Source organism: Sorex araneus, chromosome 3 (assembly GCF_027595985.1).
Source record: "Sorex araneus isolate mSorAra2 chromosome 3, mSorAra2.pri, whole genome shotgun sequence".
In the NCBI taxonomy this organism is placed as follows: domain Eukaryota; kingdom Metazoa; phylum Chordata; class Mammalia; order Eulipotyphla; family Soricidae; genus Sorex; species Sorex araneus.
Window position 1 is genome coordinate 238,719,435 of NC_073304.1, and position 19,883 is coordinate 238,739,317.

The 19,883-nt window shown below is 62.8% G+C and overlaps 1 protein-coding gene across 1 annotated transcript; it reads right to left on the bottom strand.

The window, feature by feature from the left end:
- Positions 1 to 8,018: 8,018 nt before the first annotated feature.
- Positions 8,019 to 10,324, bottom strand: ACTG1 (actin gamma 1). The gene is made up of 5 exons (XM_055130477.1): positions 10,192 to 10,324; positions 9,723 to 10,091; positions 9,066 to 9,504; positions 8,804 to 8,985; positions 8,019 to 8,719 (listed from the first exon to the last, which is right to left on the bottom strand). The coding sequence occupies exons 2-5, from the start codon at positions 10,083 to 10,085 to the stop codon at positions 8,576 to 8,578; spliced, it is 1,128 nt and encodes a 375-aa protein (XP_054986452.1). The 5' UTR covers positions 10,086 to 10,091; positions 10,192 to 10,324; the 3' UTR covers positions 8,019 to 8,575.
- Between the last annotated feature and the right edge of the window lie 9,559 nt (positions 10,325 to 19,883).

Below are 19,883 nucleotides of genomic sequence, written 5' to 3' on the forward strand. Positions count from 1 at the left end.
TGACCGCGGCCCTCGGAAGCACGTGGGGCCCCTCCACCGCCCGGCATCCACGGCGGGTGCGGGGCTCCCGGGCCGGAGTGCTCGCCCAGGAGCCGCGGGGGCTGGGAGCGCTCCCGGGCCGGAGTGCTCGCCCAGGAGCCGCGGGGGTAGCTCCCTTGCCGCAGTGCTCGCCTGGTGTTTGGGCGAGGGCGTCTCCCTTTCACTCGTGTTTTGGTCTTGGGGCCCCTCCCGGCGGCCCCCTATTCCGTGTGCGGTGCCGGGGATGGGGCCCGCCGTCCCCGCTGCTGAGTCCGGCTGTGCCTGGCCCTCGCTGGGCTGCGGCGCCCGGGAAGGACGCCCAGCCCGGCCTTGGCAGGTGTCTGGCAGCTCCGGGGGGCGGGGCGCCCGACGCTCACATCTGCCCAGTGTTTTTACTGTTGGACAAATTGAATCAATTAAACAGGCCCCATCGGGGTGGCTGGGAGCCCAGTGAGCCGGAAAGAGGAGGGGAGTGAGTGAGGGGCTGGGTGGGACCGCGGTCACCCCGCTCCCCCACCCCAGCCCAAGAGGGGCGGGCCCTGAGCCAGGGCCTGGAGCTGCAGCCCGCTCAGCCGCCCACAGCTCAGCCCTCCGAGGGCACCACAGCTGCAGCGTGGGGTCCAAGCCCTGACCATCACATGCCCGCCTCCGGAAGGGAGCAGCTGTCCAGGCAGAGGCCCGAGGAAGGGGCGGCCGGGAAGAGGAAACAGACAGGAGGCGGCAGGGCCTCCAGGCGCCCACCTGGAGCGGAAGCCCCCTGGAGGCCTTGAGGACAGGGCAACTGCTCCGTGACCCTCCAGCGGGGGCTCCAGGCATCTGCTGGGGGTCTCCGGCCCCAGGCAGGCCTCTGACCAGCCAGCATCCAGGCAGGCCCTCCGTAAAGAGCCTTTGCTCCCTCCTCCACAGCAGGGTGACATCACCGTCACGCCGGGCAGCCAGACCATGCACGTCTGCCCCTCGATGTCCAGTGACCATCAGCCCTTGGGCCACCTGAGGCACAGGGACCTGCCAAGTAACTGCGGGGACAGCGGGCAGGGACAGGTCAGCAGGTACTTCCCCTCTGGCCATGATCGCTCAAAGACGTGGCCAGGACCAGGTCCTGTTGTGGGCTGACAGGAGAGCAGGGTGGGGGGAGAGCCTAGGAGGAGGGGAGCGCCGGGGAGGGAGGAGGTGGGGGGTCCCCGGTGTCGCCGTTCCCCTCCCGACGCCTGTTCCGTGGCCCCCTGGACCCCAACTGTCTCCCTCGGGCTGGGTGAGGCCTGGGGGCGGGACGCCCCAGTGTCCAGGCGGCCGGTAGGCATCCCTGGGCAGCACGGCCGCATTGCGCCGTCCCCAACCCAGAGACTCCCGGGCTTTAGCCACTCTTGGGTCAGGGCCAGTTCGCCCCGCCCCGGGGTCCCGGCCGAGCCCTCCCGCCCCCACCCCGATTCGCTGGAGACCAGCCACCTCGGCGGGCGCTGTAGCAGGGCAGGCGCGCCCCCTAGCGGCCGGAGGGGGCGGCGCGGGGCCACGGGGCGCTGCCTGCCCGCTCCTCCCGCCACCCGGCGCCCCGCGTTCCGCCTCGGCTCCTAGACGGCTTAGCCCAGGGGTGGCCCCGGGGGGCTCCAACCTAGGCATCGCCGAGCGCCAGGATCCACTCCCCGGGCACTGAGCGGAGAAGATGCTCCCGCCGCCCGGTGTGGCCCAAGGCAAGCGAGAAGCGCAGACTAGGCGCCCTTTCAGCTGAAGCCGGACCCCGGAGCGTGCTGGGGGTAGAAGGGGGCAGGACCTGGAGCTGGGTCCAGTCGTACCCCCGGGATAATGTGCTCCCCCAAACAGAGGACTCCCCAAAACATATCTTCTGCACAGCCCTGGTGCTGGACAGAGCTCTCGGTGCTGGACACGGTACCTGGGGTTGGGCACAGCTGCCTCACCAGGCAGGCAGGGGCCACCTCGCCGGCGGGCTTGCACAGCCCTGCTCCCTTCTCCCCAGCGGAGTGTAGGACCAGGGTCAAGTGACCGCGCTGTAAGATCATCGCCGTGCCCTGTGTCGAGGAGTCCCCTGCTCTGATCCGGCACACTGGCTGCTTCCAGAACTTTCTCATCACTCACACAGGAGCTTTGTAGTCTTTGCAGGGACTCCCCTCCCCCTCGCTATTGCCAGTCTATTTCTGTCTCTGTGACCTCCCGGTGCTCGGTCTGTCCCCTGCGATCACACGAGCCTTTGTGTCTGCTCTATGTCATAAAGTTTCCTGTGAAGCTATCAGAACTTCCTTCCTTTCAAAAAACGACTTAAATGAGCTTAGTGACATTCCACATTTTCCGCCTTCCTCTCTCTCCTGAGGCTGCTGGGGAGTGGGTAAGAGTGAGGCCGGGGGTAGTCCCACCCGTCAGGGGGTGGTGCACTTCCTAAGCCGAGGTGCAGCCAGAATTGCAGCGATTGGGCCTCCAGCTCCAAGGGAGCACAGACCAGCAAGGCAGAAGGGCGGGGACCTCCCAGCGCAGGCCAGCAGCTCGGGGAATCGAACTCTTGGGCCCTTGTTTGCAGGCAAACCCGCCAGCCTCTGAGCCTCTTGGCGCTCAGGACTTTCTGGTCTGTGAGGCTGTGCCAGTCTCTATTCGGGTGTCTCGCCCTCGCTCGCTGGTGAACATGTGCATTGTCTCTGCTGTCCCTGGCCGCTGAACCATATAATGATCCATCTTTTCTTTCTAAGTCCCGGTCTCTATTGTCTTTAGGGTTTTTGTTTGGTTTTGGTTTTGCTTTGGTCCACTCCCCGTGATGTTCAGGACTTACTCCTGGCTCTGCACTCAGGAATCACTCCTGGTGGTGCTCAGGGGACCCTATGGGATGTTGGGAATCGAACCCGGGTCGGCCGCGTGCAAGGCAAACGCCCTACCCGCTGTGCTATCGCTCCAGCCCCGTATATATATTTTTTAATACAAAAAAAATTCATTTCCACTGGGGTCCCAGGCGCGGCTCAGAGGTCCCAGTTCCAACGTCTGAGGCCCTAGGGTCAGGGTCGGCATCTCTACCAGCAGCAGGCGGAGGAGGTCTGAAGTGAAGCCCCGCGAGGGTTGTCCTGGGCAGGACCGTGGCCAGCCCCTCGGGGTCCCCCAAGCATGGGTTTTCCAGGGCCCCGGGGGTTTTGCGTGGATTTAGGCCTACAGGTTCCGAGCTCCGGGTCCCGGCTCGCCTGCCTAAATGTCCTGGGGCAGGAGCACAGGCCGCCCCCCTCCGCCCCCCCCCCCCCCCCGCCAGCTGCCCGCGCTTGCCAGGAGACGCGCTCCCATTGGCCCAGTGCGCGGCCGCCCAGGCCAATCACGGATGAACGCAGACCAGCATCCAATCGGGACGCGCCGCGTGCGCATGCGCGCTGCACCGAACCGGGCGCGGTCGCGGGACTCACGCGGTCGGTGGGGCCCACGGGCGCGTCCCCAGCGCCGTGTACTGACGTCTGCGCCGAGCCGGTTCGCCCGGGTTCCGGCCGCGGGCCGGTGCCGCTGGGACCCAGACCCCACAGTCCTCCGGGCGTCCGAGCCCCTCCCGCGAGGCCCGGGCGGCGGAAGCACCGGACCCGGCTCTATTGTTGGAGAACAAACGTATCCGCACGGCAGGGGGACCCGGAACCGCCGGGCCGGCCCGAGCTGCCCTGCGAGCCCAGCCGCGAGCTGCGGGGAAGATGGCCCGGGAGGGTTTTCGTGAGTCTGTTGGGGAAGTAACCGGGACCCTCAGGCCCCTTCCCCGCCGCCCTCCGGCCGGGGGCACCCTTAGGTGGGGAACGGTGCCGGCCCAGGAATGTCTCGGGGCTCTGCGTCCCGCTGGCACGGAAGCGGGGCTCCCTCCGCGGATCAGCCGCCTGGGCACGGAGAATGCAGCCGGAGGGCTGTGCAAATTGCACTCGGGCAGCGGCGGCCCCTTTCCGCCTGGAACCGCCTAGGGTCCCCGAGGCCTCCAGTGGTGCTCCCTGAGCACCACGGGGTGTGGATCCAAACCGGAAAGGAAGGGAGGGAGGCACTACCATCCTGTGCCCGCCTCGTGCCCGGTCTGCAGTTCCTGGGGTCTCCAGGGGAACACTGGCCCCACCTGCCCATGTGAGCCTCTGCCCACCTCCGCCCACCGCATGCACCTCCTGCTGCACCTGTGAGCCTGCTGGCCCCAGGAGGCAGTTGGTGCATTGTGGAGACCGAGGGCCTGCAGTTGAGGTGCCGGGGTGACGTGTTCCTGGGCTCCCCCAGCCCGGTGGATCTGGAAGCAGCTTCTCTTCTCCCGGAGCTGACCCCCAGCTCGCTGCCCGGGAGAGTTAGGCCCACAGGGCTCTGGGGGGTGGCCGCTAACGGGCGCTCAGACCTGCAGGGCCCTTTTTCTTCCCACCACGACCCGCAGCCTGCACCCTCCGCGGGGGACCCTGGGTGGCTCTGAGGGTCTCCCAGCTGACTCTGGCACTCAGCAGTGCTCGGGTCAAATCAGTATGGCTACCATAGTCGCGTGCAAGGCCCAAGGCTCAAGCCCTGCCCGCTCTCCCCAGCCATACGCTGCGACTTTCCTTCCTGGGGCGTCAGGCAGTTCCCAGCGCAAGGCTGCTGCTGGGCCCGCCGCTGCCTGGGGACCACGTGGCTCGGCCCTGGGCCAGGGCTGGGTGCTCTCCAGGCCCGCGCACTAGCCACTGTGCTCTCCAGCCCCAGTCAGGTCCGCTGGATGAGCGCCGAGCTGACTCCTGCCCCCAGGACGCGGCTGCAGGTTGTGGGGGCCTCGCCCTGCGCCGTGCTGCAGGGTTGCAGCCATCGCCGAGTCCCCGCCGGGGTCAGCACACGGGCTCAGTCACCCAAGGGACAGGTGGGCAGTCAGGAGGAGTCGCTTTCGGTTGGTGCTCAGGGGACAGTGCCCCGACCCAGGCCCCATGTGCTCAGCCTTCAGCTCTCCTGGGACCCGTCCCCCCACCCCTTCTTTCTCACCAACCTGCGGACAGGTTGCAGAGGCCATGGGTATCGCCCCCGGCTGCCCCTCACTGCCCACACTGCTGCCACGGCTCTACCAGGGCTGGATTGAGGACCCCACCGGCTGGCGTTGGCCCCACCCTCGGGCCCCGGCCCCTTGCCCTGGCATCCATTCCCGAGGGCGGGGCACCTCTTCCAGCCCCGCCCCCTGGGGGCAGCAGGGCTCAGGCCCTGCATGTGTCCAGGCCAAGTCCATCAGGCCTGACGGGGGCACATGCAGGCCAGCAGCCTTGGGTGGGTCACTCAGGTGTCCCCAGCGCTGACACGCTGCGGTGCGGGCAGTGACGCTAGGCACGTGTGTGCAGAGCCCTCGGGTGCTGGCCAGCCCCAGGCTCTCCGGAGTCCACGGCCCACTCCCACACACCCACCCCAGCTGTGCCCAAGGGGGACATTGGATCACGGGCCCCTGTAAGGCTGTGCAATGAGCCGCCAGAATGCAAAGGACCTTTTGTAGCCGCCCTCGCCAGGGTTCGAGGGGCCCATCTTGGTCTGATTCCCGCCCTCCCTCCTCACTCTCCCTGCCCAGGAGATGGACACCAGAGTATGAGGAAGAGGAAAGCGAGTGCTCTCTCCCACAGTGCTCTATCTAGTGCTCTGCGGTGCTTTCCAGCAGTGCTCTCCCAGTGTTCTCTCTTGCAGTGCTTTATCCACGATGCTCTCCCACAGTGCTCCCTCGCAGTGCCCTCTCCCTGTGCCTTATCCAGTGCTGTCTCCCACATTGCTTTATCTCCCGCAATGTGCTCTCCCACACTGCTCCATCCTCAGTGCTTTCCAGCAGTGCTCTATCCACAGTGCTCTCCCACAGTGCCTGCTTCTCAGAGCCACGCTCAGGCTCAGGCAAGCAGCTCTCCTGACAGTAAAGGAGCAAGCAGGCTGAGCCCCCAGAACCAAGGCCCATCTCACTCCCTCACACCAGACTTCAAGACAGGCCAGAGAGTGCCAGCGGTTAGGAAGTGGCCTTGTATGCAGGAGACCCTAGTTCTATCCCTGAGCACCCCTGAACTCACAGCCAGGAGCGGCACAACCGGGCATGATCCAAAAACCTGAAAAGGTCTTTGCTGGGCCCAGGGCCACAGGGAGAGCACTGGCCCAGTGCTCATGAGCCCCGCCCAGCTCCCACCCGAGTCCCACATGGGCTCTGGAGCATGCCAGCAGTGATCCCTGAGCACAGAGGCCTGAGCACCACAAGGTGTGACCCGGAAACAAAACCAAACAGAACAAAAATATCCCAGCCCAGGAAGGAATCACTTCCATGGCCCCAGGGCAATCTGGAGGCAGGGGTGTGGCTCGAGGTCGACCCAGCCCTCCAGCGCGAGAGAGGTTGTGCGGGGGTCGGGGTAAGATCCCCGCAGTCCAGGGCACGCTGGCCAGGGAGTCCTCGAGAGTAGCCGCTGTCCCCTTTCCCAGGCGGGCACTCGAGCCACGCTGCGTCCGGGGAGGGGGCCACCGCGGGACGAGAGCCCAGTCCTCCTCGGGGCCCGTGTCCCTGCTGCGTGTGGAGGCGGGCTGGAGCCGGGCTCCTGGGGCCAGAGGCACAGGCATGTGACTGTCCTTGCAGAGAGCTGGGATGCTCCCACGTGGCCCCCAGGCCACCCCAGCTGTGTCCCTGCCCAGCCTGTCCCTCTGCTCCGGGCGTGGGGCAGCTGCACCCCGGGGCACTTAGGGACCATGGCAGGGTCAGGTAGGGGCCCAAGGGGAGGGTGACCCGGCCCAGCCCCATGGAGAACTGGGGGAGACAGAACTGCTCTCTGGGGGCCCCCACCCAGCCCTGAGGGCCCCTCACGGCCAGTCGCCCAAGCGGGCTGGTGGGTCAAAGGACCAGGCCAAGTGCCTTCATCATCATGGGGACCCTCGGGATGCCAGGGGTGTGCCCTGGCTCCCTGGGCAGTGGGCTCAGGGAGGCCCAGGGGCTGTGCCCGTGGGTGTGGGGGAGCTGGGACAGGTCTGTCACGGGGGCATCATTCTGAGAGGCTGGGGGTGCCCACGTGGAGGGCAAATGCAAACCTGGGCTAGCCCGTGCAGGAAGGACAAAGACCATCTGCCCGGCGAACAGAACTGACCCTCAGAGGGGCCGCCTGGGAGCCCAGACGCTGCAGGAGATGCCCGCCCTGCCAGGAGAGGCCGGAGCCCAGCGCTGACGGACCCCAGACGGGCTGTGGCACCATCCCCACAGCCCCCAGCTGCCTGGGGGCCCACGGGGCGGGACTGCAGCTCACCCCATGGGCCTCACCAAGGAGCCTGGCCCTCCCTGCACCCACCCGCAGTCCTGGGCATCAAGGTCAGCATGGCAAGGGCAGTCCAGACAGGCCCGTTCCCCGGGAGGGAGGGGAGCAGGGCTCGAGGAGGCCCACTGCACGCCTGCCTGGGGTTCAGGGTCAAGCCCCCTGCAATCTTTTGCCAGGGCCTGGAGCCACACAAGGGAGGGGGTGTCGCCCACCCCCATCATGCCTCCCAGGCCAGGTGTGAGGAGGGAGGGGTTGTTCCTAGAGTGCTGCGGGCACACCCCCAGCCCTCACACTCCCCACCCACTGCACCTGAGCCAAGGCAGTGCCCACAGGTGCCAGCCATCCCCAAGGCCCTTGTGTGGCCAAGGGCAGCCCAGAGGCACCTGAAGTCCCTTGCCAGGGCGTCCCAGCTGCTTTGGCCCCTTGGCTGAGCCCTCCGAGCACCTGGCCCACCAGGGCGAGGGCAGGTTCCCTGGGGAGGGAGGCGGCCCCCTGGCACCCTCCCGTACCAGCACCCGAGGATATAAGGGGGCTTCCCGGAGCCAATCTGGAGCACGGGGGACCCCCTCACCCACTGAAATATGGCCAGCCGTGGTACCATTTCCCCGGCACTCGTGGAGTCTGCCCCAGGTTTGGGGAGGTACATTTTGAGTCTCTCATCTGAGGCCAGGCCCAGGGGCACCTGCAATCATGCCCTCTTGTGCCCAGACTACCCTGGGGCGCCCTGTGGAGGGACCCTCACAAGCCAACAGGCTGCCCCGCCCGCCCTCCCCCAGGGCCCCGGCACACACACTGGGCTCGTCCGTTACCGCAGCTTTATTCCTCACAAGACGTGTTGCTGGGCCTAATGTTCTCACATGACAGTAGAAAACCAAAATTGTCTCTTAAAGAATTGAGTACAAAAAAAAACCTTACATAAATTAAAAGAATGAACAAATTTACAGGTGTGAATGCAACCATGTTCCAACTCAAGGCAAGTGAAGAGCCTGGGCTGGGAGGCGCCAGGCCCACAGGGGTTGGTCCCACACACCGGTCTCGGACAGACCGTCACGGTGCTCCACGACACCACCCCGCACGGCTCAGAAGCCCCGCGGCCTGTGGACGGGGCACCCGCGTGCCGCCACCTCCTAGGTGCCAGCCGTAGGGGCTGGGGGTCCGACCCAGGCGGTGCGGGGCTGAAACACATACCAAAGGAAGTTAACTTGAATACTAGGTCAAAATCAGCAACGAGCTCTACGATCCAGTGCTCAGAGTGTAAGCTTCAAGGACGATTTCCCTCAGGCTGATTCCAGTTTTGGGGGCTGCGGGAGGGCACTGCCCGGCGGGCGCCTCCCTGCAGGGCAGCCTCTGCAGTCCGTTTAGAAGCATTTGCGGTGGACGATGGAGGGGCCCGACTCGTCGTACTCCTGCTTGCTGATCCACATCTGCTGGAAAGTGGACAGCGAGGCCAGGATGGAGCCGCCGATCCACACCGAGTACTTGCGCTCGGGGGGCGCGATGATCTGCAGAGACAAGAAGCGGGTTTCAGCCCAGGGCTCGGCCCCCCACCCCGCGGCCCCCCTCCCAGCCCCAGGGCGCAGACACACCTTGATCTTCATGGTGCTGGGGGCCAGGGCCGTGATCTCCTTCTGCATGCGGTCGGCGATGCCGGGGTACATGGTGGTGCCCCCGGAGAGCACTGTGTTGGCGTACAGGTCCTTCCGGATGTCCACGTCACACTTCATGATGGAGTTGAAGGTGGTCTCGTGGATGCCGCAGGACTCCATGCCTGCAAGGCCACGCCCCTGTCACGCCCGGCACGGCCAGCCGCAGCCCCCCGCCCCCGCAGCGGCCCAGGCCGGCACCTACCGAGGAAGGAGGGCTGGAAGAGCGCCTCGGGGCAGCGGAAGCGCTCGTTGCCGATGGTGATCACCTGGCCGTCGGGCAGCTCGTAGCTCTTCTCCAGCGAGGACGAGGAGGCGGCCGTGGCCATCTCCTGCTCGAAGTCCAGCGCCACGTAGCACAGCTTCTCCTTGATGTCGCGCACGATCTCCCGCTCGGCCGTGGTGGTGAAGCTGTAGCCGCGCTCCGTGAGGATCTTCATGAGGTAGTCGGTCAGGTCCCGGCCCGCCAGGTCCAGACGCAGGATGGCGTGGGGCAGCGCGTAGCCCTCGTAGATGGGCACCGTGTGGGTGACCCCGTCGCCGGAGTCCATCACGATGCCCGTGGTGCGGCCCGAGGCGTACAGGGACAGCACGGCCTGGATGGCCACGTACATGGCCGGCGTGTTGAAGGTCTCGAACATGATCTGCGGGGACAGGGCGGTCAGCGGGCGCGGGCGCCGCCCCCCCCCCGCATGCCGCATGCCCCGTGGTGAGTGAGGACAGGAAAGCACGCAAGCACACACGCCAGAGAACCTGAGGCTCCGGGAGGAAATGCCGCGCGGGACCGAGCCCTGGAACGGTAGAGAGACGCGTGAGCGGGCGGCGCGCGCGCGGGGGGCGCGGGGCGCGGCGCGCGGCCTACCTGGGTCATCTTCTCGCGGTTGGCCTTGGGGTTGAGCGGCGCCTCGGTCAGCAGCACCGGGTGCTCCTCGGGCGCCACGCGCAGCTCGTTGTAGAAGGTGTGGTGCCAGATCTTCTCCATGTCGTCCCAGTTGGTGACGATGCCGTGCTCGATGGGGTACTTGAGCGTCAGGATGCCGCGCTTGCTCTGCGCCTCGTCGCCCACGTACGAGTCCTTCTGGCCCATGCCCACCATCACGCCCTGGTGGCGCGGGCGGCCCACGATGGACGGGAACACGGCGCGGGGCGCGTCGTCGCCCGCGAAGCCCGCCTTGCACATGCCCGAGCCGTTGTCGATGACGAGCGCAGCGATTTCCTCCTCCATGGCGATCTGCAAGGCGCGGGCTCAGCGACCGGCCGCGACCGGCCCCGCCCGCCCGCCCGCCCGCGCCCCCGCCGCCCCCCGCCCGGCCCTTTGTTCCCGGCCTTACCGGCGAGCGGCGCGGGGCGCGGAGCGGAGCGGACGGAGCGGCGGCGGCGGCGGCGGCGCGGGCGGCGGCGACTGAGACCGAGCGCGGCCGCCCCCGCCGCTATTTAAGCTGGCGCGGGGGCGCGCGGGGCGCGGCGGCGCGCGCGGCCCCAGAACATGCCCATATATGGCGATTTTCCCGAACGCCGGGCGCCCATTGGCCCGCCCGCCGGGGGCACGTGGGGCCGCGCGCGCCGCCGCGCCCCCCGCCCGCACCGCCCCCAACGGTCCCGCCCGCGCCGCCCCCGCGCGCCGCGGCACCGCGCCGGGCCCCGCGCCGGCCGAGCCGGCCGCGCCCCTGCCGGGCAGCGCCCAGAAACCGGCCGCCGGGCGGGCCGCGCCGTCAGCCGGAAGCCCGGCGCCGGGGAAACTGAGGCAGGGCCGCGAGCCGCGCACGCTCCCGGGGGTCCCGCAGGCCCGGCCGAACCCGGGGCCGGGCGGGGGCCGCGCGCACCTGCCGCCCCAGCCTGGCTGCTGCGGCCGGGTCGCCCGGGCCTAGGGGGACGTGCCCCGGGGGGGCACGGGGAGGGGGCTCCGCGACCCCGCCCGGACAGGGGTCCACGCCGGGGGGCGGCCACCCGCGCGGACACTGGGCAGGGCCCCGCCGCGGCCACCCCGCCACGGGCCCGGCCGGCCCTGGCCCTCGGGGCCGTGTCCGCATCGCCGACGGTGGCCCGCGCCGGACTGTCCCCTGCAGCGCGGCCCTGGGCACGGCGCGGGGGTCGCGGGCCGCGCTGCAGGCCTTTGTCTGGGCGCGGGGCGGCGCGGGGGGCCGGGGGCCGGTGCGGGGGGCGGGGGGGCGGGGCGCGCCCCTCCCGCGCTGTGTCACCGGGCGGGGGTCAAGGTGCGGCCGCAGGTGCGCGGCCTTATTTGGCGATGTCGCGGCGCGGGCCTGAGTCACCGCGGTCGGGGGGCGCGCTCCGGCCTTATTTAGTCACGGCGGCCGCCGATTGGGCGGCGGGACAAAGGGGCGGCGGGCGGGCCGGGCCGTCCCCACCCCTCCGGGCCGCGCCCCCCGGTTTCGGGAGCCGGGTTGGGGAGCCCACCCGGCCCGGAGCGGCGCCCCTCCCTCCGGACGCAGAACGTGGGGGGACTCGGCTCTCGGCCGCACGGTGCAGCCTCGCCCAAGGTCACCCCGCGGGGCCGCGCCCACCCCGTCCCCGGAGCCTGGGCTGGGGAGGGGAGCGCTGCGGGCTTGCCCGGGGCTGGGGCTGGGGGCCAGGGCCTGGCAGGATGGGGCTCCCGCGCACCTCAGCCTGGGGTGCCCCGGGAGGTGGGGGGCGTGCCCGCATCTCAGCCTGGGGTACCCCGGGAGGTGGGAGCGTGCCCGCATCTCTGCTCGGGGCGCAAAGGGAGACCATGCCCGCATCTCAGCTCGGGGTTCCCTAGAGGTGGGGGGTGTGTCCGCATCTCAGCTCGGGAAGCTGGAGGTGGAGGGGCCCTAAGGTGCGGCTTCTGGGGCACTGCCCTCCACTCTCACCTTGTCCACCCAGCCCTGGGAGTGGGGGCTCCCTGCCCCGCGGGCCCTCCTCCCAGGCCCCCACCCAGTCCCCGCCGTCCCAAGGTGAGGCAGGCGGAGGTGTGATTAATGGGCGTCCACAGCAAGGTCAGCTCTGGGCTTGCGTAAGAGGAAGCAGAAGGACTGGCCAGCACAGGGCTGACCTGATAAGAGCTGCCGGGTGCCTGGTGCCTCGGGCCAGGCAGGTGCGAGCAGGTGAGGACAGGCCTGGAATACGCCCTGTCCTCTCAGGACTCCCCAGACACGCCTCCTCCCTGGGGATCAATTTTCGGGGGGCTCAGTCCTCCCCACTCTGCCCGCCCCTCCCCTGCGCAGAGTCCCGGACCCTCAGCAGCTGTGTGGGTGCGGCCGTGCGGGCGAGGCCAGGGGAGGGGGGCAGCGGGCGGACTCTGCTGCTGTAGCACCAAGGGGTGGCCCCGAGGCGAGCGACACCCTCAGGAGTCAAGGTCCAGGGCACCGGGTGGAGGCTGGGGGTGCTGGTGTGTCCCGCCTCCCCCACCCTCGCGCCGCAGCTGTCAGCGGCCTCAGCCCGGTGCCCATCCCTGCTGCTGTGGGATGACCCGGGCCCTGCAGTCAGGGTGCAGGTGGGGTGCCCGCTGTCCTGCCCAAGACGGCCACCAGGTGGGGCCTGCCACCACCACCCCGTTTCCGCCTTGGGGAGGATCCGGGTGGGGCAGTGGGTGGCCGTGCAGGAAGGCCAGGACAGCCACGCGGGGCAGGGGCCAGCGGCCACTCCGTGTGGCGGCCAGCTCAGTGCTGCCCCCACGCTGTGGAAGTGAGTGAGAAGGAAGGACTCGTGCAGCTGAGGCCTTGTGGGTGCCTCTGGGGACGGCAGGCGCCTAGCCTGCACCCTGGAGGGTGTTGGGTTTGGGGGCTCAGGGCCAGGGGTGGGTGCAGAGCGGCACCCCGTCCAGCCTTGCTGTTTCTCCGGGGCTGTGCCAGAGGAAGCCTTGGGTTTGATGTCTTGGGGCCGCACCTGGCTGCACTCAGGAATCATTTCTGCTGTGCTCAGGGGACCATATGACCTGGATCAGCCGTGTGCAAGGCTGGTGCCCTCCCCGCTGAACTCTCAACGTGGCCTGCCGCTGGGGTCTTCTTGCTCCAACCTCGGCTCTCCCTCCCTCCCTCCCCTACTCTCTCTTTCCTCTCCCTCTCCCTCTTTCCTTCTCTCCTTCTCTCTCCCTCCCTCCCTTCCTCCCTCCACTTCTGGTCCCAGAGGAACCATATGGGCATCGAACCCAGGTGGGTCGCACTTAACGCAGACACTCCCCTCTACCGTGCTCGGGCCCCCTGGCCTGCTTCTCTGGCTTCCTGGAAGGAATGTCTGGCTCCTGGTGCCACCGGGGCTCAGACTCTGCTTGGTGCTTGAGCTCGAGCCCCTGCAGGGGTGCCCCTGTAGTGCTGGGACCAGGCACACTCGCCTCATTGTCCTCTCCTCGGCTTGTGTGGGGGCCGCCCCTCAGCCCTGAGCCCTCATCTTGCCCGAGGAATCCGAACCCTCTCCTCTGGAAGACGGCAGCCGGGCAGCTCAAGGCCGGCTTTGTCCCCACCGCCCCGACTCCCCAGGCACCCGCCAAGAGCTGCACGCCGGCCTCGCACCCTGGGCTCTGGGTCCCTGCGGGCCTCACCACATGGGTGGAGGGAGAGGCTGCCCTGTCCCGGAGCGACACACAGGCGCGGTCAGCGGGGCCCTGCACGCGGCAGAGCTTCGTAACTGCCTGCGAGGGCTGGAGGACCCCTTCCGCTGGGTGGGCTCCGAGGGAGGACAGCTGCGCCCGTGCACCGTGCGGGGCCTATGCTCGTGGGTCTGCATCTCTGTGTACGTGTCTGTGCGTGCACCTGCCCATATGTGTCTGTGCACCCGCCCGTGTGGGTCTCTGTATGTGCGCACGAGTCCATGGACCTGCCTCCGCATGGGTCTCTGTGTGCATACACAATGTCCATGTACCCGCCTCTGTGTGGGTCTCTGTGTGTGCATACACAATGTCCGTGTACCCGTCTCTGTGTGTGCATACACCATGTCCGTGTACCGCCTCTGCGTGGGTATCTGTGTGTATACACCATGTCCGTGTACCCGCCTCTGTGTGGGTCTCTCTGTGTACGTGTCTGTATGTGCATGTACACATGTAGATTGATGTATGGGCTTCTGAGCCTGCAGACCCATGTGTGGGTTTACCTGTGGATGGGGCTGGGCAAAAGCAACCGGCTGTGGTCACCTGGGCGCTGTGGCACCAGATGCTCCCGTCCATGTTCTCAGCCGCATGGCGCCTGCACTCCCCTGCTGGCACAGGCAGCAGCTGGGGGGTCATCGCGGGGGAGCTGGGGCTTCCTCAGCTGCACCAAGCCCCCTCCCCAACTTCACCCCTGTGCTGCGCCCCTCCAGCTGGGCCTGGGGGGCCTGTCACCCTAACCCTCCTGCAGTAACCCAACCCAGGCCAACCTAGGCCGTGGAGTGGGGTGCCCCCAGCCTCCTAAGTGGGCCTGGGGATCCAGCATGTCCCATAAAAAAGTCATGAGGCTGGGCTGGGCCCCAGGACCTGTCCTGGCCATTGCCCTGTCCAGGCCCCAACAGCCACCCCCAGCTGCACACACAGGTGTGAACGTGCAGTGCGGTATGAGTTCACGATGTGGGTACATGGAGGCAGGTAGTTTGGAAAGGGGCCCACGTCATGGCAGTGAAGTTTCTGGGAAATAATAAAACCCCAGTTTAAGTCTGACCCACCCAGTTGTGGCTACGGAAGCAAGACCTGGTAAGACCTTCCCCAGGGCAGAACCTGAGACCCCTCCCTACAGAAAGGGCCTGAAGGAAATTACTGAGAACCTCAATTCCTTCCTTTAATCTGAGTAACTATCAGCTAGCCCAGACCTGAGAAGCTGGATTCACCCTTGCAAGGGAAGTCCAGCAGGAACAAGGGTCAAGGAGAGTTTCAAAGACCATCCCAGCTCCACCCCCTTGGAGCAACCGTAGCAATGAACTCTTAGCTAGCTAGAAACCCCGTAACACCACCCACAAAGGGAAGGCACGGGTGAACTGCCCAAGCCCATGGGGCCAAGCACATGTGGTACCCGAGTATACGGCTGCCCACATCTCTCCTTTGACACGTGTGCATTCGTGCTTTCCTAGCCACTGCTGGGGTGTATATAGGGGCTCTCCCCGCCTGTGAGGACGCCCGTGTTCTCCTGAGCATGTTCTCTCTCACCTCTCCCTCCTCCCCGTCCAAAACCTCCAAATAAAGTCTGTTTTACTTCACTGCTCGTTTACTCATGGAATCTTTTCTTCAAGGCAAGACAAAAGCTCGGTTATCCTGGGTAAGTCCTGGGACTAACTCTCTTTTCCTGCAAAGAGCAAATTCTTGCTCCAACGTGAGTCCGTTTTCTCCCTGAGAAATTTGCTGGTTAGGATCAACTCCCTTACCTAGAATTCTGACCAAGGGGCCCTCAGGTGTGGCTTGACAGCCACCTGGTGGGGCTGGGGGGAGTGATGCTCTGGCCCATGCCCAGCAGGGGCTTGTCGAAGACTTTATTAGTCCTAGTCTTCCCAGCTGGGTCTTGGGGTGGCGAAGGCAGATGAGGAGAAAGTAACCCTCTCTCTCCTCCCCCCCTCACATAAGCCTCCGGTGGGCCCAGCAACCTCACCCTGAAGTCAACAGCTTGCATCAAGGCTGTACTCCTAGGGCTGGAGGATAGCACAGCGGGGAGGGCGTTTGCCTTGCACGCGGCCAACCCAGGTTTGATTCCCAGCATCCCATATGGTCCTCTGAGCACTGCCAGGAGTAATTCCTAAGTACAAAGCCAGGAGTAACCCCTGTGCATTGTCAAGTGTGACACAAAAAGAAAAAAAAATACAGTGCTTTAATGCTTTCTAAACTGGCCCATTTCAATGCCACTAACCCTGGGTCCATCCCAGACCCACGGTGGGTCCCCCCCTTTTCGTGGTGTTAGGAACTATAGCAACCAAAGCGTGAGTCAGCAATGATGTCGGGTGCCCAGGAGTAGATACATTTCAGAGTCAATCAACTCCCAGATATTAGGAGCACAGCATCAATGGTCTTTCTGTGTCGAAGCAAAGAACATTGCTCTGTAGTGAAAGATGAAAAGGCTATAGGGGAAATAGAAAAGCAAGTAATTCACTTCAAATACAAAGTCCAGAGTCCCCAGAAGGTTCTGACTTAGTAACTAATACAAAGGAAAGGTTAAAGATAAGCTCAGGGGCTGGGGGTGCTCCCAAGAGCACTGTGAGTTTCTCTGGGGAGAAGAAAAAGGGTATTTTACTGATGAAGCCTAAGACACTTAGGGTCAATATCCAACATCTCCCCCTTTTCTGTTTTCAAAACACAAAGACTTGAAATATTAAGAGGAACAATTCCAATCACTAAGCAGTTTCATTTGTTGTCCTAAACTCCAACCCGTCCCTGGCCCCAGAGCAAAGCTTGCTGTAAACTGTCCCACATCCTGTACTGTCTAGGGGTGGTGAGAGTCACTGAGTCACATTTTGACAAATCGCATGTCTGGATCAAGGTTTGAAGAGCTGTGGGGCTGGAGCAATAGCACAGCGGGGAGGGTGTTTGCCTTGCATGCGGCCGACCCGGGTTCGATTCCCAGCATCCCATACAGTCCTCTGAGCACTGCCAGGGGTGATTCCTGAGTGCAGAGCCAGGAGTAAACCCTGTGCATTCCCAGGTGTGACCCAAAAAGCAAAAAAAAAAAAGGTCCAAAGAGCCGTGTGGGCAGCTGCAGCTGTGGTGGTCCCAGCAAGAGTCCCAGGAGAGCGGTGACCGGGAGTCCGATGAGCTGCACGAGCACTGCAGCAGGAGCGTCACAGCCAGGGACACGTGCCCTCGCTGATGTGTGAGAGAAAACACTTTTTTGTGACTTGCCAGGGGCTCTGAATCCTTGCTGGGGCAGGGAGACAGGGGAAGCAGGGACAGGACAGGACAAGGGAATGGAAAGCTGCTCCAATAAAAAGGTGTTCCTTCTTCCTTTGGGAACTGGGGCGTGTGCGAATTCCAAGGCGAGGGTGAAAGGAAGGAATTGTTAGTCCCAACTCGGGGGCTGGCATCTCCAGTCCACAATCTGTAAGAGAGGGACACAAGGAATGTTCACAATGTGAACTCAGGATACATTGGAGCGAGCTCGAGCCTTATCTGGGTCCTCCTCCTGCTTCCTTGGGACTCCAGGGAGATCAGCTGGGCAATGACTTGATGTGGAGGGTCTGGAGTCTCGACTGCCTGAGGGCGGAACCGGTGGAGGAATTTGATTCCAGATGGGGGGTCTGCCATCTGTTAAAACATAAACAGACTTTTCCTCCTAGGAGGAGGTTTTCGATACATTGTCAATTTTAAGCAGAATATAAGAATTGTTTCCTGAGCCCTTTCCCATTTACAAAGTTGCAAGAGCCTGATACCCGGAAGACTAAATAAACGCACTTAGCAAGCTTTATCTGTTGGGTGGAAGTGTGATTAGAATTTACTGCTGAGTTTAGGGAGCGTTGGCAATCCAGTCTTTACCTGAAGCTGAGCTGGCTGATTTGGCATGTGGGGGAGGGAGGGGCGGGTCCAGTGAAAATCATTAAGAGACTCTCCTTGAGATAAATTTTTTAAATTTAGAGAAAATAATGTTGTCAAAGCAAGGAGTCAAGCGGGGCATGCCTCCTTTTCTGTTTTCATATGACTATAGCAAAAGCCATAATTTTTCTTCAGGAGCAAACCAAGAAAGATGGAGTTTCTGGAGCTCGGCTAGGGAAAAAAAAAAAAAAACCTGCTTCTGAGCCTCAGGAGTTAAGTGCCTTGGGCCATGGGGGACAGTGTCCACCTCTGGGGTGAGGCAAGGCTTACTAGGATCCTGCTGGAAACGTTGAGAGGGATGGACCCAATTAATGTCTCCCAACAGTTTTTGAGAATCATTAGGAGTTTGAGGTTTGAAGCTCTCATTAGAACATGCAAGCAAAATATCATCCATATAATGAACAACATAAGCCTAAGTAAACTCAGCACGAGACTGGTGCAAAACCAAATCAACAAAAATTGAAATTTAGTAGCTATATAGATCTCCTCCCTAGCCCACGGTGCCACCTCACGGACATGAGCAAAAATAGCACTGGACACGTTAACTTGCCTTCTGGGGCCTAGCCACTTTCTTTCACCTATTAACATCTCCTAAGTCAACTTGATTCCAGAAAATTTCTGCCGAGAGTGACCTAGGGCGCTAATTTTGTGCCCTCTAAACGCCGTACTCCAGCCTATAAAATATTCCCTACAGTACAGAGAGAGCTGTAGGTCCACACAAAACATGGTCCCTTTTAAAATAACTGAGTAGGGGCTGGAACAATAGCACAGTGGGTAGGGCGTTTGCCTTGCAAGCGGCTGACCGGGTTCGATTCCCAGCATCCTATATGGTCCTCTGAGCACCACCAGGGGTAATTCCTGAGTGCAGAGCAAGAAGTAAGCCCTGTGCATTGTCGGGTGTGACCCAAAAAGCAAAAAAATAAAATAAAAAAATAACTGAGTAACTATATATATATGTATATATATTTAGTCATCCTGGCAATGCTCAGGGAATACTTTTGGCTCCGCACTCAGGAATTACTCCTGGTGAGAGAGAGAAGCAGAGACAGCGCCATGACAGGCTTATAAAGAAGCCAGAAGAAGCTAGGCCTAGGTTTCAGTTCCAGAATTCCTGGAATTGAGTCATAATTTCCCCGAAGTGAGATAGCCATGGTGAGGTCACTAAGAGTTACTAATCAGATGCAGGTAGGGAAGCCTCTCCCCACCCCTGTATAGCCTTTATGTAACTCTTATGCAACCTTTATGAAACTCCAACTTATAACCAATCAGCTAAGCACAAGTAGTGAAAAGCCCCTCTGACTGCGGCCAAAAGGGTGGTCCGTGGAAAGTCTCTGTTATATAATGTTATAAAAGCTCCTCACTTTTGAGACTTGGGGTCTCTTGTTCCAAGAAGGCTGCCCCTGTGTTGGGGAGCCACAGTTGGCCCCAGTCGGGCTAGCCAATAAAGACCCTTTGCTCATTGCATCGCAGGTTGTCTCCATGTGATTCCTCTGGGGAGATCTCAGCCTGGTTTAACAGCGGCGCTTTGGGAGACCATCTGGGATGCTGGGTTCGAACCTGGGTCAGTAGTGTGCAAGGCAAGCGGCCTCCCCGCTGGACTATCATTCCAGCCCTGTGAATCCATTCTTTTTTTTTTTCTTTTTGGGTCACACCCGGCGATGCACAGGGGCTACTCAGGAATTACTCCTGGTGGTGCTCGGGGGACCATATGGGATGTTGGGAATCGAACCTGGGTCGGCCATGTGCAAGCCAAACGTCCTACCCGCTGTGCTATCACTCCAGCACAGTGTTTGGATGAAGACAACTTTCTTGGGGGATTATCTCAAGGCGACGCCTCCCAGGGCCATATGCAGAGATTTGCCCAGGGGCAACAAGCATTATATTGCTTTTCTCTTTGGCTACTAGTAAATATTAAACAATTATTCATTAACTCTTATTAATCCTTGCAGTTATTTGGATAAACACAGGAAGAGATATAGATTCCAAACCTTAGTTCTCTGGCTCCAGTGCAGGGCTGCTTGCTTCTCCTGTAAATCCCAATTTGGTCTTCAGGCCGCCTCAGCCTGTGCTTCCCCATGGGGGTCCTGTCTCTTAAGTCTCAATGGCTTGCATCTAGATCATGCTTTTATGCTTTCTAGACTGTCCCATTTCGATGCTGGGTAGGGTATCTTTGCCACTTGCCCTGGGTCCCTCCCAGACCCACGGTGGGTCCCCCCTTTTCGGGGTGTTAGGAACTACAGCAACCAAAGCGTGAGTCAGCAATGATGTCGGGTGCCCAGGAGTAGATACATTTCAGAGTCAATCAACTCCCAGATATTAGGAGCACAGCATCAATGGTCTTTCTGTGTCGAAGCAAAGAACATTGCTCTGTAGTGAAAGATGAAAAGGCTATAGGGGAAATAGAAAAGCAAGTAATTCACTTCAAATACAAAGTCCAGAGTCCCCAGAAGGTTCTGACTTAGTAACTAATACAAAGGAAAGGTTAAAGTTAAGCTCAGGGGCTGGAGCAATAGCCCAGAGGGGAGGACGTTGGCCTTGCATGCAGCTGACCCGGGTTCGATTCCCAACATC

Bases quoted from the DNA above. Each gene is read 5' to 3' on its own strand.
- ACTG1 (XM_055130477.1), bottom strand. From the start codon at position 10,085: ATGGAGGAGGAAATCGCTGCGCTCGTCATCGACAACGGCTCGGGCATG. The intron at 8,986-9,065 runs GTAGGTGCCGGC...GTGGCCTTGCAG, and splicing joins CTTCCAGCCCTCCTTCCTCG to GCATGGAGTCCTGCGGCATC. The intron at 8,720-8,803 runs GTGTGTCTGCGC...TTGTCTCTGCAG, and splicing joins CCAGCACCATGAAGATCAAG to ATCATCGCGCCCCCCGAGCG.